The sequence below is a fragment of the Lycium barbarum genome, chromosome 1, assembly GCF_019175385.1.
Source record: "Lycium barbarum isolate Lr01 chromosome 1, ASM1917538v2, whole genome shotgun sequence".
Taxonomy (NCBI): domain Eukaryota; kingdom Viridiplantae; phylum Streptophyta; class Magnoliopsida; order Solanales; family Solanaceae; genus Lycium; species Lycium barbarum.
Genome location: NC_083337.1, coordinates 145,306,712 through 145,330,749, shown reverse-complemented (window position 1 = coordinate 145,330,749; position 24,038 = coordinate 145,306,712). Strand labels below are relative to the sequence as shown.

General features: G+C 31.2%; 1 protein-coding gene and 1 long non-coding RNA gene across 6 annotated transcripts; one reads left to right on the top strand and one right to left on the bottom strand.

Annotated features, from left to right (window-relative positions):
• Positions 1-3,291: 3,291 nt before the first annotated feature.
• LOC132641827 (uncharacterized) lies at positions 3,292-12,419 on the top strand. Of its 5 annotated transcripts, none has more exons than XR_009582991.1 (11): positions 3,292-3,403; positions 4,096-4,365; positions 4,441-4,524; positions 4,617-4,748; positions 4,841-4,915; positions 9,271-9,372; positions 10,239-10,468; positions 10,657-10,711; positions 10,786-10,827; positions 11,332-11,419; positions 12,016-12,419. It is a non-coding gene; the product is annotated as an uncharacterized LOC132641827 (long non-coding RNA). The 5 variants fall into 5 exon arrangements; XR_009582994.1 differs by lacking the exon at positions 3,292-3,403 and adding an exon at positions 3,410-3,613; XR_009582990.1 differs by lacking the exon at positions 3,292-3,403 and having other exon boundaries at positions 3,410-4,365.
• A 2,290-nt stretch (positions 12,420-14,709) lies between these two features.
• LOC132612813 (uncharacterized) lies at positions 14,710-21,551 on the bottom strand. The gene is made up of 2 exons (XM_060326916.1): positions 21,363-21,551; positions 14,710-15,595 (listed from the first exon to the last, which is right to left on the bottom strand). Exon 2 carries the CDS (start codon positions 15,584-15,586, stop codon positions 14,840-14,842), a length of 747 nt encoding a protein of 248 aa, XP_060182899.1. The 5' UTR covers positions 15,587-15,595; positions 21,363-21,551; the 3' UTR covers positions 14,710-14,839.
• Between the last annotated feature and the right edge of the window lie 2,487 nt (positions 21,552-24,038).

Here is a 24,038-nt window from a genome sequence, read left to right as displayed (position 1 = left end):
AATCGTGTTTTGAACATAGTATATATATATATATATACACACATATACACTACATACAAACATAACTACATACACATAGATGCACTATAATCTAAAGTGTTGGGCCCATGCGCAGCACGGGCATAGGCCGTCTAGTTAACTATATAGAAGCATGGGTTTAGACCCATGCTTTGTCGTCCGTCCTCCATTAAAAAAAAGTGTGGGCCCCATACTAAACACCAACCAATATTAAAAAAAAATAAGAAAACAAAAAGTAGAACCCACCATCTCCAAACTCACGGAAAAAAAAATAGACCCCATATTAACAAAATCAAGCAATATATATAAAAAAAAAAAAGTGAATTCCATATTAAAAAAACAAACAATGTCAAAAAAAAAAAAGTGCATCCCATATTAAAAAATCAAACAATATTCATGTAATTTCCAAAGTATCTCATTAAATCAATAATGGTGGATTCATGGCCACATGCGTATCAACCCATTAGTGGGAGCAAATGAAATTATTGTACAACAAAAAACATGGATCTCATATTATTGCTTTTCTTCAAAAGGTTAAGTAGCCAAACCATACAATTTTCTTTCTTTTTTTATATTAGCCTAAGATGTAATTTAGATATTGAGCTGTTGTATTTGCTATTCCGCCATGTTATTTATTTGTTATGTTTACTAAAATAAATATACTTAAAATACTCATATTTTAAAATAAGATAGAATTTAATTACTTTTTCATTTTTTTCCTTACTCTAATAAATGTGAAAAGAGATTAATGTTATAAAAGAAAAATAATATTAAATGGAGATCAAATAATTAATAAGGTAAATTAGTGAAATTATAATTTTAATTGATGTTTCCTTATAAAATCGTGCAAAAGATAACATGACAAGTAAAATGAGCTAAACCGAAAAATATTTACCAAAAATTAAAAAATAGTAGTTCTTCATTTAAATAGAAAATCAAATTTCTACTTTATTTCATTTTAAACATGTAAAATTAATATAATAATTTGAATTAGAATTATCCAAATCAAAATTTGATAAAAAATAATAGGTATTGTTTAGGCCCAATCTACATACATTAACAATAGAATATTTTACACCTTTAAATTAATCGAATTAAAATTCAAAGTATCAACTGATGCTTAAATATTACTATTGTTTTATCTCAAAAAGAGGAAAATAGTTTCCTTTTAAATAAGTCTTCTCTTTTAAAAAGTATTAATAAATTTTTGTCAACTTTGTATTCGTAGCAAACACTAATATAATAAAGTTTTGGCTAAGGAACACAAACTACAATGTTATATTAATCGTGTTTTGAACGTAATATATATATATATATATATATATATATATATATATATATATAAATATTACTTTACTACTATTTAGAAGAGCCGGTTTATAAGCAAGATCGTTGTCCGTCCTTTGGTCCCACTTTTTTATTTAAAGGCAAAAAAATCCTTTGTGGTCCCATCCACTTTTTTATTTAAAGGCAAAAAAAATGACATTTTATACTTTATATTACCAACTCTTCTACAAAGTAGATAGAAATACTTTATTATATTTCTATTTTTCTACTATATAGAAGCATCGGTTTACCCATGCTTCGTCGTCAGTCACTCTTAAAAAAAAAAAAAAAGGTGGACCACATACTAAAAACGCCAATCAATATTAAAAAAAAAATAGAGGAAAAATTTGTGGACCCCACCCTCTCCAAACTCATGAAAAAAAGTGGATCCCATAATAAAAAAACAAGCAATGTCAAAAAAAAAAAAAAAGTGCACCCCATATGTTAAAAAATCAAACAATATTCATGTAATTCCCAAAGTATCCCATCAAGTCAATAATAGTGGATTCATTGCCATATGTGTATCAACCAATTAGTGGAAGCAAATGAAATTATTGCACATCAAAAAACATGGACCTCATATTATTGTTTTTCTTCAAAAGGTTAAGTAGACAAATACATACAATTTCCTTTATTTTCTTATATTAGTCCGAGATCTAATCTAGATATTTAATTGCTGTATTTACTATTCCGCCATGTTATTTATTTGTTATGTTTACTAAAATAAATATACTTAAAATATTTATATTTAAAAAAACATAGAATGTAATTACTTTTTCATTTTTATTCTTACTCTAATAAATGTGAAAAGAGATTAATATCAAATGGAGATCAAATAATGAATAAGGTAAATTAGTCAAATTATAATTCTAATTCACGTTTCCTTAAAAAACCATGCAAAATACAACATGACAAATAAAATGAGCTAAACCGAGAATATTTACCAAAAATTTAAAAATAGTATTTCTTCGTTTAAATAGAAAATCAATTTCTACTTTGTTTCATTTTAAACATATAAAATTAATTTAATAATTTGAATTAGAATTATCCAAATCAAAATTTAATAAAAAATAATAACTATTTTACACTTTTAAATTAATCGAATTAAAATTGAAAGTATCAATTGATGCTTAAATATTATTATTGTTTTATCTCAAAGAGAGTAAAATAGTTTCCTTTTAAATAAGTCTTCTCTTTTAAAAAGTATTAATAAATTTTTACCGACTTTGTATTCATAGCAAACACGAATATAATAAAGTTTTAGATATGGAGCACAAACTACAATGTTATATTAATCGTGGTTTTAACATAATATATATATATATATTAATATTATATCAGTATTCAAATCCAATTACATAAATATAGATACACCATAATTCAAAGTGCATAAGCCATCTAGTTATATTATTTCTTTTCTATTGTATATAAGCATGGTGCAGGTACGAACACTGCACCATCAAGTGTACCATAAAAAGCTCAGCAGCTCCTGTCCTATTCCCGAGGAGCAAAGTTGTAATTTTGAAGTCTTATTTGGGTCAAATTTAAAACTGAAATACGCTGCTTTAAATAAATATAAGATCTTCTTCATCCTTCCCGGAGTTCTAGAATCTATTCTAATGACAAATCTAGAGAATGTAAGCTGTTTGTAATTTATAAGCTTAAAGAAATAAGTTAAGATAATTTAATTTATTTTTTTAGTTTATAAGTTATTTTCAGTTTATAAATTGTTTTAGATAAGCTAAATTAAATGAATTTAATTATTTTTTAGTTTATTTTAAGTATAAAATAACTTTAAATTAGCTAGCTAAACACTAAAAAAAACTGAAAATAGTTTATAAGCAAGTTATAAATTGTTTTAGATAAGCTAAATTAAATGATTTATTTTTTTAGCTTATTTTTAGCACAAAATAACTTTAAATTGGCTAGCTAAACACTAAAAAAAACTGAAAATAATTTATAATGAACTTATAAGCCGATCCAAACGGACTCCTACTCCCTCTCACTTGTACTTATCTGCTCCTGCCTTCTTAATTGCTCCTTCAATTGCTGAGCTCCAGTAAGTTTTCTTCTTGTTTTCCCACTCTCTTATCTTCAGTGCGTCCAATTCTCGAAAATGGAATGGCTATTTTCCCCTCTTCTTTTGATGAAAAATCTGTAAATTCAATATTAGTTTTTGTGATTTGTCGCTGTTCAGTGCGTCATGTCGACTTCCTTCTCCAAAATATACAAACATACATACATGCCCCCCCTTATTCATTAGCAAATGGTACCAATTATTTTTCTCCTCTCCATTTCCATTTTTAGGGATTCAGTTCCACTGCTTTGTTGAGTCAATTTTCTGATTTCTGACTTGTGAATTCCTTGTACGATTCTTGGTATATGATTTTTATTTTATTGCGCGTAGAAATTTGAGGTTGTTGGAATTTCTACTTGGTGTTGTTTTTTACTCTTCTTTTGATGAAAAATGTGTTAATTTAATAATAGATTTGGTGATTTGTTACTGAAATTTTACCCGTATGTCAATAAATTTGATCTGTTTCACTCTTGCATGCTCGAAAACAGCAAATAGACAGTCGCGGCTGGTGAATGCCAATCCAAATTTTTCTAGCACTGAAACCATTTTAGTGAGAAAGACCTTCCATCATTGTCGTTCTGATGGGTTAAATTGCCTTTGCTTCATCAACTAATTAATTCTTTGTTTTAGTTTTTTGAATGTTATATTATGTGCGTAACAAATATTTGGAACAGAAAATGTCCACAAACAAAGATATTGCGGCGCGTAAAGCTCAAGAGATTAAGGAACAACGATGAGCTGATAGAAATTTGAGACGCCGCACCAGATATGCACAAATGTCACAACATCCTTTTTGTCACAATTGTGAGCTAAAAGAGCTGAATTAAAAAAGCAAAGACTTAGTTATCATTCAACTAATACATTATCCTCGACGGAAGTTGCTACTCAAACTCAAAGACAACCTGGTCTTATAATTGCTGATTCTCCGTTAACTTCTGAAGAAGGTAAGAAAAGTATACTATGATGCACACATTGATTTATATCATTAAAGTTAATCTTCAATTCCTTTCATTTGTTAGGTAATGCTTCTCGAGCTACAAATGTGCCAAATACTGTCGATAAAGAGAATAATATGATTAGTTGCCTCTCCGTCTTTGAAGTTGGTGAGTCCAAAACTAACACCTCAAGTATTCCACGTATACTATTTACTTTACAGATCAATTACCCTGTCTAACATCCGCTGTTGCAATATTAGGATCAACATCAGGTAGCGGTCCGTCTTGCATTAATGCAACAAATTTACCAACTGCAACAGCTACTGCAAATAGATCAAATACTGTCGATAAAGAGAATAATATGATTAGTTGCGTCTCCATCTTTGAAGTTGGTGAGTCCAAAACTAACACTTCAAGTATTCCGCCTATATTACTTACTTTACAGATCAATTACCCTGTCTAACATCAGTTGTTGCAATATTAGGATCAACATCAGGTAGCGATCCGTCCAGCATTAATGCAACAAATTTACCAACCCCAACGGCTACTGCAAATAGAGGTATGTATTTATCCAGTAAGAATATAATCTCATTATGTCATACTAATGTTTCTTTCTGTAACCTTATCATAATTTACCATGTACGGGTAATAAAAAGTTAGCAATTAACTTATAGAATGATGACTTGTTGCTAAAAAATTACATATATCTAAAAGAAGTTCCAGATTGTAAGTTTTGTGGAGCAAAAAGGATCCAATATGAATCACCAAGTTTCTGTTGTGATAACGGATCAATTAAATTGATTTCTCATCAAATGCCTATGGAGTTACGAAATTTGTATTTAGGCAACACCGAAGAATCTAAACATTTTCGTACTTACAGTAGAGCCTACAATACTATGTTTGCATTCACCTCTCTTGGTGTAAAATATGATAGACAACTAGCACAAAGAGATCATGGTATATATACATTTAGAGTGCAGGGACAAATGTATCATTTTATTGACGATTTAATTCCTATGAAACAACAAGCAAAAAATTTACAATTGTACTTTTATGATAACGAAAATGAGCTGAGGAATCGAATGGGCTTATCAGATAATTTGAGCGAAATAGTTGTCAAAAAACTAATGAACATACTAAAGGGTAATCCATATTGTATCTTTCTGAAATCATTAATAGATATTCCAAAATTGTCTGACTTCTACATTGTACTTAAGTCAGATTCTGGTTTATATCAAAGAACATACAACTTGCCGACTGCACCTGAAGTTGGGGCAATATGGATAGAAGTCCAAACAACAGACAGAATTTCAACACCACATATTCGAATATACACTCATAGTAACAGAAGTCAATTGGTAAATTATTATTACGGATGTTATGACGCATTACAGTATCCATTGTTATTTCCATACGGTCAAAATGGATGGCACTGCGGTATTTAAAAAATTACGAAAAGCTATAGTAATTCTAAGTATCAAATTTAATGTGAATATGAACAACTACCAAGTATAATAAACATGACTTCAATCGGTGGACTACTTGATATGGAATCTGATGTTTTAACAAAAGGAAAAAAGAAAAGAAAAACTGTTTCTTGCCGTGAATATTATTGTTACAAACTTCAAATTAGAGATAACGAGCCCAACGAAACTTCACATTCTGGAAGAGTATTTCAACAATACATTGTTGACCAATACATAAAAGTAGAGACACAAAGATTAGATTTCTTTTTATTTAATCAAGATTTATTCAGAACTGCAATATTACAAGGGATCATTGATTTGTTAAGACAAGGAAAAAGAGATGCTTCAAAGATGGGGAAAAAAAGCTTCCTTCCAGGTAGTTTCATAGGCGGCCCAAGAGATATGCGGCGTCGGTACATGGATGCTATTGCATTAGTACAACATTATGGGAAGCCCGATATATTTTTGACAATGACGTGCAATCCCTCTTGGCCTGAAATAAAGAAATATTTATTACCAACAGATGAAGCTCAAAATAGACTTGATATAATCAGCCGAGTGTTTAGAGCAAAAGTAGAGGAGCTGAAAGCAGATATATTGAAAAGGAATATTTTTGGAAAGGTTGCGACTTTTATGTATACTATAGAATTTCAAAAACGTGAACTACCACATGCTCATTTCCTTATTATACTTACGGATAGAGACAAACTATTAACACCAGAAGCTTATGACAAAATTGTTTGCGCTGAATTGCCTGACTGCAAAGATACCTCATTATATTCTCTTGTGACAAAACATATGATTCATGGACCTTGTGGCTCTATAAATCCTTCAAGTTCTTGCATGCAAAAAAAGGGATGTTGCAAGTTTAAGTATCCTAAAGAACTTTCAGAACAAACAACAAAAGGAAAAAAATTCATATCCTATTTACAGAAGGCAAGAAATAGAGACACCTCTAGAAATTAAAGGACACAAAATTGACAATTCTTGGGTTGTTCCTTATAATCCCTTTTTGCTCAGTAAGTTTAATTGCCATTTGAACGTTGAAATATGTTCTGACATTAAAGTTGTCAAATATCTATACAAATATATATGTAAGGGTCACGACAAAATTGCATTTTCAGTACATGATACAAATGTTGAAATAGATGAAATAAAAGAATATCAATCTGCTAGATGGGTCTCTCCACCAGAGGCTACATGGCATCTATTTGCTTTTCCTATAAGTGAAATGACTCCAAGTATACCAACTTCAGTTACACCTTAAGGGACAACAATTTGTATCCTTTAAAAGTACCCAAAGTGTGCATCAAATTGTAAATAATGCAATGACAAAGAAAACAATGTTAACGGAATTTTTTGTAATGAATAGAATTGATGAACATGCTAAACATCTCAATTTATTATATAAAGAGTTCCCAGAGTACTTTGTATGGTCACCAACAGACAAAATATAGTACCGTAGAATACGAGGTACTGTCATTGGAAGGATTGTAACATGTCATCCAACTGAAGGAGAAAGATATTATCTAAGATTACTATTGATGAATGTAAGAGGACCTAAATCATATGAAGATCTTCATACAGTCAATGGAAAATGTTATGATACATTTAGGGAGGCTGCAGAAAAAATGGGCCTGCTACATTGTGATAACAATTTAATTGAGTGTATGTCTGAAGCTGTGAGTTATCAAATGCCTTATAGTTTAAGACGCTTATTTGCCACATTATTGGTTCACTGTAATCCGGCAAATCCAAGAGAATTATGGGAAAAATTTGAAGAATATATATCTGAAGACTTCAGGAAATTTCCAAATATAGGAACAAAAGATATTCAATAGTTAGTTTTGAATCACATCAATGAAATTTTACACTCAATGGGACATGATATTTATGAATATAAATTTATCTCTGGAAATATTATACCTTCTACTTCAACTAACGACGCAAAAGATGTTCATTTTGAGAGAAATGTAATAGTAAGTGAAGAAGATTTACTGTTAGAAAGGAAATTAAACTCAGAACAAAGAAGAGCATATAATATAATTCTTGATAGAGTATATTCTAATAAATCAGGAGCATTTTTCATTGATGGCCCTGGAGGAACTGGAAAAACATTTCTATATCGAGCTCTATTAGCTAATATAAGATCAAAAGGTTTTGTAGCTTTAGCAACGGCAAGTTCCGGTGTTGCAGCTTCAATTTTACCAGGAGGACGAACTGCTCATTCACGTTTCAAAATTCCTATTGACATTGATGAGGCTTTTACGTGTAATATTAGTAAACAAACATCATTAGCAGCTCTAATTCAAGATTCAAAGTTAATTATCCAGGATGAAGTTTCAATGGCAAAAAAGAAAATGATTGAAGCTCTTGATATTCTTTTAAAAGATCTCATGAATACAAATATACTCTTTGGGGGAAAAGTTGTAGTGTTTGGAGGAGATTTAGGCAAACGCTTCCTGTTGTTCGTAGTGGAAAAAAAGAAGACTTTATTTGTGAAAGCTTATTATATTCTGATATATGGAATCATCTTGAAAAATTGTGTTTATCAGAAAACATGCGCGCAAAAGAAGACCCTGCTTTTTGTGAATATTTAATGAGAATTGGAAATGGACAGGAAAAAACAAATAACTACAACAAAGTTGAAATTCCACATAATTTTATTATCCCTTTTACAAATGAAACACAATCTTTAAATCTTTTACTCAAGGCTGCTTATCCTGATCTATGTACGTTCTTTTCTAATCCATCTTCTATGACATCCCGTGTCATATTAACTACAAAGAATGATTTTGTTAACGAAATAAATGATATGCTTATACATCAACTTCCCAACAATGCCAAAATATATACTGCAATTGATGAAACTACAGAACCAAGCGATCAATGCCAATTTGAAGATTTTTTACACACCTTGAACCTTCCTAATTTGCCACCTTACAAGTTGACTTTGAAACAGAATTGTCCAGTTATATTATTGCGAAATTTAAATCCTCGTGAAGGATTATGTAATGGTACAAGATTAATATGTCATGATTTTAAGACGCATGTAATAAGTGCTATCATTGCCACGGGTGATTTTAAAAATACACATGTATTCATTCCAAAAATACCACTATTAGCATCACAAGATGAAAAGTTACCTGTTGCTTTCAAAAGAACACAATTTCCCCTTCGACTATGTTTTGCTATGACAATTAACAAAGCTCAAGGCCAGACGTTAGATTTTGTTGGAATTTACTTACGTGAACCTGTATTCTCTCATGGTCAACTTTATGTTGCTTTATCTAGAGCAAAAAATTCCAACGGCACGAGATAGAGATGATCATTCTACATATAATATAGTTTATGAGGAGGTCATTCGGAAAGCATTCTGTCAAAATACACTCACCATGTAACTTTCGGCGTAACAAATTCCTCTTCATTGACTCATGCCCACCCGTAGGTACATCCACATAAGCCTGTTGAAGTTGAGAATAATGATAGACGTGGTAATGATGGTGATGGTGATTCTGATGATTTCGTTGTTGTTAGTGAAAAGGATCAGGTAACTAGAATTTTTCAAGATTGCACCTTCTTTTTTTTTTTTTTTGGTAAATTCGTATATATATAGCCAATTGAGGTTGTGGCTGTTTAATTTTGGTTCTTTCTTTTAGTGTGGTTCTTCAGAGATTGATTTAAGATGTAATCCAGTTGCTTTAGTCACTGACCTTGTCTTTGTACAAAATAGGAAAAAAAAAAAGATGAACTTTACTGGTTTCATAATAAACTTGCCCAGTTTCTCATTGTTTAACATTCAGAGAACTCATTGGTTATAATAAGTTAGATGGTGACTTGAATACTATTTTGAATACATGATTTAGAACCACTGATGTAAAGACATCTCACTTTCTTAGCTCCTATACGACAATTGAGGATTAAATTCAAGAAAATAGAATTCTGTAATGGAACTTCTTTTTCTAAGCTTCAACACTTTATATCAACCTCAAGATCAATTATTTATTTCTATTGTTCACTTTATATCAACCTCAAGATCAATTATTTATTTCTATTGTACTCCTACTTGAAAGTTAATGAAGACCCAATAGCCTTTTAGGCATTATATGTTCAGCTTCTTAGCCCTTGAAGAATACATTTTTCGTGTTTCAAGCATTGAATCTCCATAGCCTAACCTCTATAAGATTCAGAATTAGGACTTCAGAAAAGTATTTCCTCAAGAAGTATTACTAATTTCATATATTTGTTAGCAATATTTATGCTTGTCGAACTCTAAAGATAAAATAAATAAATGGAGATACCAGTAATAGATTATGTTTGCTGCAGTCTACTGAATCTAACCATTGTTTGTTGGCCTCACTTGGTATTGAAGTTTATGACCAGTAGTGGTTGCTTATGTCATTTTTATGCATACAGATCTCCTGTAAGATGCCAAACAACATCCCAGTAACAGCTATTTTCCCCTGAAAGATGTGGAAGACAATCAGTTGGGAATCTTTGACAGACCTCTTCCTTGCTTTGGTTGTCGAATAGGATGGTTTTCGTGAGTTTCGCATTCTTGCTCCTCTTGTCATTCTCTGTACTTTGGGAATTACTACCATAAACATCCGAGGGAGCGGGCAGGGCTAGCTGCCAATGCAATAGCTGTGAGTTACCATCCTTAAGTGCAAGTTTCATTGATTCTGATTTCAGCTTGATCGCGTAAAAAGAGCTGGTCACTTTAAATTCGTTAGCTGATTTATATGAACAAGTACCAGAGGCAAGAGCTGGTCACTTTAAATTCATTAGCTGATTCACTCTTTCTGAATATTTTTTAACACGTATGTATTTTCAGATATGAGAAGAGGCATTCAAATATTCCAGCTCCATGTTATTATTGGACAGTGCAGGTTTGGACCATCCTGCTTTGATTTTGCTATTTAATGTTTCATTATTTGCTGTTATAACATTTTTTGCTTTTCAGGCCTTTATCCATTCAAGGTGCTTCCAGCCGGTTCTTCTGCAGGTAGGTCTCTAATAATACTGAAACAGATGTGCCCATCGAAGTTCAAGTTGTCGCCTCATACAATGGTCTTCTCCTCTTGCACTTTTTCGACAACTGTAGAAATTTGTGTTTAGAATCCCATTACTGGAATGAGACAATTAATACGATTTCCTAAGACGTATATTTAGGTTAAGTCATATATTTTATAATTAATCTCTCTCCAAGATATTTCCAGTATCAGTTTACTCATAACCATCTGTAAAACAAAAAAAGGTAAAAGATTCTGTCTTTAAATGTGCCCTTTTTCTGATTTTTCCAGTTTAGCTAAACTCTTCAAGATATGAATTAGTATGAAAAATCAACAAAATAGTAAAGGAAATGTAAAGTACAAAAGAATACATGTAAAAATTCAGGTATTGAATTTTCCAAGATAGCAACTTTTTTATGAAAGGTTTGACTGTTTGAGGTTTTATTTACTGTTATCTCCAACTAATAGGTTTCCCACTGCTTTAATTCCTTTCACAGTCTGCCATCAGGTAGATGCAGGAAAATTGGACATTGAAATGTAGGCCATGCTAAAGGAACAGTTGATAAGGTCTTCTCTTTGATCAAGGTACATGTAATGCAACCTTCTAACTTATCAATCGGGGAATTCACCTCTTCATTATTTATGTGATCTGATAAAAAATTGATATACCATGCAGTTGAAATGAGAAAAAAAGGTTAGATATATATCATCTCTTTCTTAATCCTTTTGTTCCTTTGTCTGAGTTGCTGCTAACAAGCTCTTCTTTTATTTACTGTTCAAAACAAAAAAATATTGCTGTTACAAAAATCCTTTTTTTCCCCTATATTAATCAGAAGGAAAGCAAAAATTATTCACCTGCTCCTTCACTCATCTTCAGCATTTAGCTGCTGTACTTTTCACTCCTTTTTTTTTTCTTCCTTATAACTGTATCCTAATTGCGATGAGTTGTCACAATTTAATTTGTCAAATATCCACGACCTTGGTAATGTTGAAACTTCAAAATTTAGTCTTTACAACACTGAAGTTTGTGTAAAGATATACTAGAATAATTTTACATTCCTTTGTTACGCGTAATAATAATTCCATTGAGATGATACTGTTTACAACTTTGTTGTAGATATCTGCTCAATTGGAAATTATTGTCATGATGTTGAAACACACTGAACATTTTTATTTGTCAGGTCAACAAAACATGGCGATATCTACTAGAAATTCTGAGAGTTTTGAAGCATGAACTTGAAAATCTTAATCCCGGCGAACCCACTTTTTGTGGCCAACATGTGAATTCTGCCTGAGATTGGCTATGGAAAGCTAAAGATTTCACAGTAGAAGGTTACAACATCATATGATCGAACTAATTTTGAAGCTGCTTATCACTTGGCTCAACTTGCTTATCCCTTATACAGGGCATCTGAAGACTCGATATATGCAGTGGCATATACTGTTTTGATTCTTGCATTTGGTTTTGTGAACTTCTCAACAAATATATGAGAAGAAGACTGTATATATTATAAACAATCTTATCTTAAGAATTGAAGATCCTGAATGATCCTTAGTTCTTTATCTTATATTTGGAAGTTTAGTAGTTGTGTGTCTATTAAACTTCTCATGAGCCGAATCTCCTTCAATATTTGGTAATTGATTCCGCACTCTGCTGACAAACCAAAATGACCATGTTGATGCACGGGCTTCCCTTGCTAGTATATATAAAAGTGTCATATGAGGACTAACACAGAATTAAAAAGTTATACCATAAGCATTACAAATTGTACACTTTAACATAACAATGAATACTTGTATCAAAAGTTATATAAATTGTACACTTTAATCAATTATTCTTTATTTCACATAGACGTATGTCATAGTATTGAAAATATATTCTCTTCTCATGTATATAAAAGTTGTACCATTAGTACAAATTGTACACTTTAACACAACAATGAATACTTCTACTAAAAGTTATATAAATTGTACACTTTAATCAATTGCTTCTTTATCCCACGTGGACATATGTCATAGTATTGAATATGTATTCTCTTCTCATGTATACATGTATGCACTTCAATTTTAATTCTCCGACACATTTATTTCCTCTGTGCACTTTTACCTGTTCACTTTTGACTTTTCACGTTCTTGCTGAATATTTATTCTTTTCTCATGTATAGACGTATGCAGTTCAATTTTAATTCTCCTACACAAATTTATTTTCTCTGTACACTTTTACTTGTTCACTTTTGACTTTTTACGTTCTTTTCTATTATATATTAGTGTCTTAAGAGGACTAACACAACAATAAATACTTGTACCAAAAGTTACATAAATTGTACACTTTAATCAATTACTTCTTTATCCCACGTGGACATATGTCATAGTACTGAATATGTATTCTCTTCTCATGTATACATATATGCACTTTAATTTTAATTCTCCGACACATTTATTTCCTTTGTGCACTTTTATTTGTTTACTTTTAACTTTTCACGTTCTTGCTGAATATTTATTCTCTTCTCATGTGCAATTTTAATTCTCCTACACAAATTTATTTCCTCCGTACACTTTTACTTGTTCACTTTCGACTTTTCACGTTCTTTAAGAATTAATAAATCCCACGTGAATATATGTCATAGTACTGAATATTTATTCTCTTCTTATATATACACGTATGCACTTCAATTTTAATTCTCCGACACATTTATTTCCTCCGTGCACTTTTAGTTGTTCATTTTTGACTTTTCACGTTCTTTAAGAATTAATAAATCCCACATGGATATATGTCATAGTACTGAATATTTATTCTCTTCTCATGTATACATGTATACACTTCAATTTTAATTATCCGACACATATTTATTTCCTCTGTGCACTTTTACTTGTTCACTTTTGATTTTTCACGTTATTTAAGAATTAATAAATGAAGTACTCCCTTCGTCCCATATTACTTGATCACATTACTATACTTGACTTTTCACGTTCTTTAAGAATTAATAAAAAAAAAAGTACTCACTTCGTCCCATATTACTTGGCCACATTACTAAAAATATATGTTTATTTTTCTATTCTATATTTTTCTTCTTCTTATATATAAACACACAAGGTGGACGAACACAACAACAATGAGTTGTACAAAAAACAACTGAAATTGTACTCTAAGTAGGGACTAACATGTATACATTTCAGAAGTTGAACATTAATTCTACCTCTGGTGTGTTTACTTTTAAGTTTCCACTGGTCCGCAGTGTCTTAATTGTCCTTTCATTTCCTTCAGTTGGCATGTACTTCCTCTTTCTCAATTTAAGTGTCTATGTTTGACTAAACATGGAGTTTAAGAAATAAAGATAGACTTTCAAATCTTGTGGTTCTAAATTAAAAATGTGTATACTATAATAAAATATCCTTTGAATATTGTGATTATAAACTTGACATGTAGGATATTTAAATTGTCAACTTACTAAATATAAAAAGAGGCAGACAACTTACTAGTTGCCGCAACAAGTCCTGTTACTTGTTCGATAAAACCCAACAAGTTACCCATTTTCTGTAACAAGTCACTCCACTTGTTTGATTTCCATTGTTTATCAATAAATATGGTTGATTCCAATTGTTTATCAAAGTAATGTGACTAATTTTCTCTACTCAATAATTAAAACTTGAGTCACTCCACTTGTTAGAAAAAACCCAACATATAACTTAGTTGCATCTGCTTAAAAACTCCGATTTTTTGTAATATGTTCAACGACTTACTAGTTGCTGCAACAAGTCCTGTTACTTGTTCGATAAAACCCAACAAGTTACAGAGTTGTTGCAACAAATTCATTACTTGTTGGAAACTGTACAACAATTTATTAACAAGAATAGACACATTAGTGATTTGAACACGAACAACATATCATATAAACCAAGTTCATAATCACCAAGAATATAACTTACCATGTTAAGAAAGAATAACATTAAAATGGCATAAAGATCCAACATATAACTATTAGTACAACACAATGCAATCTACAACTATGGAGCATTTCGGCTTGGACATGTTGTTTTTTTGTGGCCAACTGTTTTGCATAAGGAGCATTTGTTTTTCCGCATAGCCCTCTTTGTCCACCTTCTTCCGTGTTTGCTAGAACTTAAAATCTTCACATCCCTTGGCCACCACTTGCACTTCAGATGTTCACATCTAAAGCAATACACACTTCGCGAATTGAATGACATTCCTTTATAAAAACCTGTTTCATCATCTTGAACATGGCTGGACTGTGATGATTGTGCAGCACACGGTGTATTACTCGTAAGTTCGGGTATAGGGATCGGCTCACCCCCACTTCCATGGGGCTTCACACTTCTATTATCTGGAATATCCATATCCACCCCTTCCAATTTATCATTTAATACGTCTTGTTGGTCTTGAGCTAAATTATGGTTCTCGACCGGGCTTCCAACCACGTATACCCTTAAAATGGGCCTAGCTACATCTTTCAAATAGGTACGCAAACGACTCTGATCGGTTATCTTAAAAGGCAAGACCCTCTGGTTTTCAAAAGAGCTATGCATGTAAGTGATGACAAGGTCTTTCGGTTCACAACTTAATTCACAATAGTTAATGATTAAGTTCACAAAATCATCAAACTCAACATCTTTTGGGACAGTCATCGCTATCGTCTCTAACATGAGACTACCCTTCCATCGCCAAATATATCGATTGTTCACCTCGATCCATTCACCATGGCAATCAACACTTATTATTATTGAGTCCCCCATTAATGGTGCCTGAAGATATTTTGTTTTAAGAAAATCAGTCATGACCAACGCAAGTCAAAGGCCACTTAAATTTATGATTAAGTTAATTATTGAGTGTTTTTTTCTGAAATTTTGGACCCAAAGTAGTTAACTTAATCACAATTTTGAGCGGCCTTTGAGCTTGGATGTCCAAAGTTGTCACAACTAGTAATTACAATGCTTGAATGTCATAGTTAAGTGTTTTTTTCCTGTAATTTTGGACCCAAATTAGTTAACTTAATCACAACTTTAAATGACTTGTTGGAACAAATAAATGACTTGTTGCAACAAGTAGGTTACTAGTTGCAACAGCTCGCTTATTTGTTGGAGACAACTTCAGTTTTTTCTCTGTCTCATATCAAAATGGAACAACTATATGACTTGTTGGAACAACTAACGTACTTGTTGCAACAAGTATGTAACTTGTTCCAACTACTTGGTAACTTGTTGGAGACAGCTTCAGTTTGTCTGTTTGATAACAAAATGCAACAACTAAGTGACTTGTTGGAACAAATAACTGACTTGTTGCAACAAGTAGGTTATTAGTTGCAACAACTCACTTATTTGTTGGAGACAGCTTCAGTCTCTGTCTCTGTTTCATAACAAAATGGAACAATTATATGAATTGTTAGAACAACTAATGTACTTGTTGCAATAAGTATGTAACTTGTTCCAACTACTTGATTACTTGTTGGAGACAACTTCAGTTTTTGTCTCTTTCATAACAAAATGCAACAACTAAGTGACTTACTGAAACAAATAACATACTTGTTGCAACAAGTAGGTTACTAGTTGCAACAACTCACTTATTTGTTGGAGACAACTTCAGTCTCTGTTTCATCCAACAACTGTAAAATATGTCCAACAGCTGCTGTAATTGATGCAGCAAGTATCATACTTGTTGCAACAAGTAACTCAGTTGTTGGAAAGAGTAGGAGTTCTCCAACAGATTTCACAGTTATTGCATAAAGTACAACAACTGTTGTAAATTATTTATTCACATTTTTTGTAATTGTTGCAACCGATTAGTAAATCTGTTGCAACAACTTCATAATTTATCAACAACTCTTGCAGAAACACTAGGACTACAACAACAGATGCAAAAAGTTCAGAAGCTCTTACACAGCAGCTTTAGAACTTGTTGCAACAACTATACTGCTGTAACTACGAATCTGGGAAAATCAGCAAATAAGGCAACTATACCCAGATGAACAATTAAAAAAAACAGTATTGTTTAACTTACCAATGGACCCGAAAACACTTATGAAGTAATGCAGTGCTACACCAATGACATTCAATTAAAAAATTGTAAAATCGGATTTTTTTTTCTTGAGCAATGGCGGATGAAGAAGAAGAAGAAGAAGACGAAGAAGAAAGCAGGGGCGGACCAAGAAGAAGAAGAAAGCAGAGGCGGACCAAGAGGAAGAAGAAGAAGAAGAAGAAGAAGAAGAAGAAGAAGAAGAAGAAGAAGAAAGCAGCACGAAAAACAGATGGGAAGAACAAAAATGGAGGAAACGACACTGAAGAGGATTTTTGTTTTCTCGATTTTTGTATTTTAGGGTTTATAGTGGTTGGGTCAAAGTGTGAAAAATAAAACTTTGAGGCAAAGTGTTAAAAATAAAACTTAAGGATAAAGTATTAAAAATAAAATAGAGGGCTAAAGTGTCAAAAATGAAACCATTGGGCAAGCTCAAAGCCCCTTAATCACTAATTTAATTTAGTCACCTCTATTCAATAATTAAAACTTGAATCATCTACCTTCAATTTTAAAACTAAAACATCACTTATAATTAAATGTCCCAAGTATCCGTGCCACCTCATTAAAATAAGGGTATTAAGGGGCTTTTTGGTCTTTTACAGAATTTCTGTACTTTCCCTCCATATGATTCACAATCCATCTTCCCCAATATTTTCCTTTGCCGTTTCTCCTCCCCAAAAGTCTATGTCGGAAGAGTTGGGCAACACGACATGAACTTCCTAGCCAGTTTTCTATATCAACGACCTTAATTAGCTTTATTGAGTCTGAAAATAATATTGCTTATTCTACTTGTCACTGAAATGGAACAATTTTTTGGGACGTTGGGAAAATATTTGTGGTCAATTTTCAATTAGTTTGCTGTCAAAATGAATTACTATTTCATTTGTTTGCTGAAATGGAAAAATCATGTTTAAATATCATAAAACATTCCAGTCCATAGTTTATTTGAATGGCTATTGCTTGATATGCAAAAACATTATGTAGTAAGTATTATATATAATGGCTTTGCTCCATTGTTGTGTCTTTACAAAATCAAACTTCATATTCAACAAAGAAATAGGTTAAATTTATTTAGCTTTTGATTGCTGGGTTTGCATTTTTCGATTATGACTATGAAAGTGATTAGATTTGATATAGGTTTTGATTTTTGGGTTCACATTTTTCGATTATAATTCATTGGTCAGATTTTGAATTAGCATTTAATTACTGGGTTTATATTTTTAAATCATAACAATGAATTGAATAGATTTGATTTAGCTATTGATTGCTGGATTTACAGGCTTAACAAGATTAGAAGCTTCATTAGGAGAGAGAAAAATTAGCATGGATGGAGGTGCACTGGTTGTTTAAGCGGGAGTTCTTAATGAGATGAGAAAAAATGAGAAATTCTGGCTAAAGACAAAAGAAGTCCCTACATTTAATGAGTTGACACCAAATAACAAGGGTATTTTAGTGCGGATATAATGCTAACCTACTACTTTCACGTAGTAGGTTATATATATCTACTAGTGTCGTTTGACCCGTGTTAAGCTCGGGCCCAAACTCCATTAAAATTTAAATTTGCAATTCTTTTTTATATTTTTAATGTTTTTTTTTCCTACTCTTGCTTTTTGTGTTGTTTTTGTATCATCATATCAATTGTAAAGGTAGGTTACAATTTTTCAATATTTCTAAGATATTTAATTATATAAAAAAATTGTAAGTTAAAAAACAACATCTTTTAGAATATATTTAGACTTCCTTTTTATTTTCATACAAATTAATGCATGCATCAAAGCTTTTCTCCCTTTTATTTTGCTATATTTTTTGAGAAATCTTTACTAATACAAATTGAGTTTTACCTTACGTTAGATTTCAACTTAATTTTTTTCATTAAACTTATATTGGCTAACCCATTTTTTGGAAGAAAAAAATAATTACGATATTCAAGTAATATAAAAAAATATTTAATGGTACAAATTGTTGTATAATGACATCAATGAAGTTAACTTATAAATAAAGATAGCATTTAAAATTAAACAACTAAAGATAGCATTTAAAATTAAATAATTAAAAGTCTTGATACAGCGAAATACTTTAGATGTTTCTTCATATTAAACCATACAAAAAGAAACTGGAAAATTAATGAAATTATTTGTTTTTCTTACTTTAATATTTCCTTTTCTTTAAAAATATTGTAGTTTTTTTTCTTAATGAACTGTTATAATTTCTTAAACGTGTATGTAGTTTTAGTGTTTCATGTTTATCTAACTGTTTCTCCTTAATTATATAAAACATTGATTATCTCATCTTTTGTAAAACATTTCAATATAAAAAAAATGTGAAAATGATTACTCTCGTTTTCAATTATTATTATTATTATTATTTGGAGAGGTACAATATTTTTTTAATTACTTTTTTCAAACAATTTTATCTATATATGAAAAATAATTTTAAATTAATAATTAAGCGTGTATTAAGGTATATAACTTTTTTACTTTTCCGTAATAAAATTTATAGAAAAAAAATTGAAACAAATTTAATCATTTCCACATAAAAGAAAGATAATAAACTTTTGGATCAATTTTTAATTTAGTTGAATTAATAATATTTTGTGGTGTCACTATCACCCTTCCACATCATCCCTCCTAGAATTTAATTAGTCGACATAATTATTCAAATTTACCAAAATAGATGAGAGTTTACAAGGTAAATATACCTTTAATTAGGGATAAAATGGACAAAGAATTTCATGTGAGGACTACAAAATTTTGAGATCCTCCCTTATATATAATAGTAATAAATAGTTTTATAAATATAAATATTATATTATTATTTATAAATATTATATTATTATCCTAATATCCAATAGTAGTAAAGAAGAAATGGATCTTTTATTGGATGCCAAATTTGGATGTACTACTAATTATTACTAGCAGTGGCGGAGCCACATAGAGCCGAGGGTGTTCATTCGAACCCTCTCGGTGGAAAAAAATTCAATTTTTACTAGATTAAAATTATTTTTTATGTATATATAATAGATGTTGAACCCCCTTAGGCTTCTTCGTATGTTTACTTTTTTATATTTTGAATCCTCTTGACGAAAATTCTAGCTCCGCCACTGATTACTAGTACATGCACGAAGCATTTGGACAACCATCTGTCAGCAAGAATTTAGGAAATAGAGTTTGCATTTAAAAGCTAAAGTCACTAATATAATTAGAGATAAAAAGGTAATTTTAATATAATCTTATTGGGTTATCGGTTTAACCTTTAACTAAAACCTCAAAATCGGAAACTAACCCGATAGTCCAATAAAAATATTTACAAAACTATTTAAAAATCGCTACCCAATAATCCGATACCGATAAATCAATAACATTGTTCTCGGTTAAACCGGATTTTGCACACTCCTAGTGTATTCGGTATGGAGGAAAACATTTCAGAAAATATTTTTTCAATATTTTCATGTTTGGTTTTGTAGAAAAATAAGTTTTTTAAAAATGAGAAAAATAAATTTCCTAATGATAGTAGAAAAATTGGCAAGCTAGCATAAAAAATTAGGGATGAAGATATAGAGAGTAAATTAGGTCTTCAATTGGATATTCTTTTTCTTTTACAAACCCCCCCCCCCCCCCAACCCCCCCAACCCCCCAAAAGGCCAGGAGCTTTCCTTTTTGCTCTGTTGATGACTCGAACCCACAATCTTCGGATTAGAGGTGGAGGGTGCTTACCATCTGAGCAACCCCTCGTATCTTCATTTGGATATTCAATGTTGCAGTTAAAACTTTTTACGTGTTGTACATGTTCTAGCTAGGTGTGGTACTTATTGGAGTGACTGACTTTTAAAAAGATTGGACAAATTTTTAGTGAAGTGAAACGGAGAACCACCAAAAGATGTGGTGCAGCGGAAGGGGTTACTCCTCTCTTAATCAGAAGTTTCGGGTTCGAGCCTTAGGTATGAAAAAATCCTTGTTAAGGAGCGCTTCCCTGAATGAACCTTAAGCGGCGCGAATATGAATTTAGTAGCGCTTCAATACGGATAGGGCAATTCGCAGAATTGTCCTTTTTTGGGGTGGTCTTTAAATTTTGCCCCTCATATTTGTAATCTTTAAATTTTGCCCTTCGGCTAAAACTCATGGGTTCCAGGTTTGAACCCCCACTCAGTCAAAAATTTTAAAAAAATTCTCAAAGCAGAGTTTGAATTTCTCTATGCCCCCACCGGCAGTCACAATTTCGACCTATTTAAATACAAAAATTTGATTTAAAACAAATCACATTCTAGGACCAAATATGAGCTTTGCAACCTTATCACAATATGCATAATATTTACTATGATATGTGAAATAGAAAGTAATTACAATATTGATGACAATGTCACAAACTCACAATCTACACCACAATCACAATCATAGAATGTCACAATCTCCAGAACAATCACAATCATAGAATGTCACAATCTACACAACAATAGTAAAAGAAGAAAAATACTTTATATAGACAAAGAGAAAATAAGCTTACTCAGATGTAGATGATGCGGGAGGAGAATGCAATGGTATGGAGAATTGGAGATAAGAATGAGGTTGAGCCTTGACTCTTGAGCTTTGGGAGAGAAACAAAATGAGAGATGAGGATTTCGGGGGTTTTTTGATACTTTGTAGAACAATAGAAGAGAAGCTATTTTTTAACCCTAGCTTTTCTTGTTTCTCATTTGTTTGGTTTCAAATTTAATTTGAGATATTGGGATTTGGGTAAAGTAATAATTTATTGGTTCATTCTTTTTAGTTGACTTTGTAATGTTTTTTTAAAAAACAATAAAAGAAGGAAAATAACGAGACTTATGTTATGCTGTTGCTGGGTCTCTGTTTTCAGTGGCTGCTGCTTTTAGAAAAAAAAAACGTGGTTGCTGCTTTTAGAAACAAAAGAAAGCAGTGCTTCAATATAGATACCAAACACTGAGTGAAAAATAAAAAAATAAAAAAATGAAATAAGGGGACAACTATTGTTTTTTATGAAAATTATAGAGGAAGAAATACACAATAGTGATTTCCTTAGTAAATATACATGTTTATTAGAAATCAATGGTGATGGTATGAGATAAGACCAAGCACAAGGTATCATTTATATAGCTCATTGTACAAATCTTCACAGTCTAAATTGTCTTTTTAAGATAACATAACAGTCTATGCTTTGAAATATATTAGGAATTTCTTCTAAGAGGCCCATCAAAAATTTGTGAGAAAGACAAAAAGTAAGAACTCACCCTTATATTAAGTAGTATAATGTAAATTCTATCACTCGTCCTGAAACAAAAAGAGTAATATAAACAACAGTCTAATTGTAGAAGTGTGTATACTATAACTAGATATCGAAGCCCGTGCCAGCACAGGCCCAACATATGTTAATAATTTTAGCTCTATGCAATTATAAGAATCTTTCAACGTATTTTATGATTTTGTTTTTAAAGTTACGCGTAAAAAATTTAGAAGTTTTGGGAGCATAGATTCAACAATTTGTGTTATAGTTTATCTATTTCCTTCAAGTGATGTAACCTTATTCTTATTATTTTTGAAAGAAACGTGTTGATAATCAATTTTTAAACTGCTAATCAAACCTTAACATTTCAAAACTAATTAAACTTTAATTATTTTTTTTTTAAATCTGAAGACATCATTTGAACAATTATACTCCTAAATTAAAACGTGAAAATCTTTAAACTTCTCATATATGCATAACTTGAAATACAAGGACTACATAAAATATTCCTAGAAACAATATTAATACAGTTCATACTCCAAAAATTATTTACAAAATTTGAAATAGGCAGTTCAAACTCTAAGTATTTATTATAGATCAATGTCTCATATATAGGGTAATTATATGAGTCTATGGTGTCATATAACATGGGAAATGTGATATAACATACTCTTTCTATCCTTTATTTTTACTTGAACTATCATAATTATTTATTTACTCATAAATTATTTTGGCTATTTTGATCAGGGGCAGAGCTAGGTAGGCTCGAGGGGGTTCGGATCGGCGAAAAATTAGAGTGTATATACAAGATTAAAACTATTTTTTATGTATATATAGTAGATGTTGAACCCCCTTAGCTTCTTCGTATATTTACTTCTTCATACTTTTGAACCCCTTAGGTGTAAATTTTGGTTCCGCCACTGATTTTGATGCTTCATAATTAGAAACTTAACACATTGGATATTTATCTTATTTTCTTTTTAGAACATTAAACATTGCAAATCAAATTGTAAACATATTTAATTAATTTGATCACAAAATTACAGTTAGTGACGTTACTTAGTTAAAAAAGTAATTTTGATAAAATGAATCTTGCCCACGGTCTATTTAAGACACTTGAAAGCTGGTATGTAGGATATTTACTAAAAAAGCTTTGGAGAGATGGAGAAATAAAACCTGCAAATAAAGACTTTCACATAAAAGTTTAAGGGGAGCCCACGTTTTTTGATGGGTCATTTGAAAAGGCTGCAAATGCAGCGTGTAGCATAGAAATTCTAGTGTGAACCCATCTTTGGGCAAAATATTTTATGCACTTTATTGTCCTAATAAAGAAAAAGTACACATATAAAACCTAAATACAATGTCTTTTAAGCACAAAAAATACTAAATGTCAAAATTGCCCCTCTGTGCAAGTGTCGACGATCTCCTATATAGAAACATGTTTCTATATAGTTACTAGATGATGTCAAGCACGGGCCAACATGGAAAATGAGTCATTTAGTAAGTGCAATTGCCTTCTTTTGAGGTGGTCTTTAAATTTTGGCCCTCAAATTGTTGGTCTTTATGTTTTGCCCTTGCCTAAAACTCATGAATTTCGGATTCGAACTCTCATTCAATAAAAACTTTTAAAAGAAATCGCAAAATAAAATTTGAATTTTACTCTGTCTCCTCCGACAAACTTTTAATTATGCTTAAATAAAAGTCTGTCGGAAGGAAAAGAGTTTTCGTTGAGGCATATATTTTAGTACATGCACGAAGCGTCTGGACAGCCATCTGTCAGCAAACAACATGTAAATAGTTGGTTTAGGTGAGGGGTTATGTCCAACTTTAATAATGCTGTTTTAGGAGGCCCACTGAAGATTTGCGAGGACGATTATAAATTGTCTTCGTTCATAAAAGTCTACATTACATAAATTACAAGTAAAAGCAAATTTAAAGATG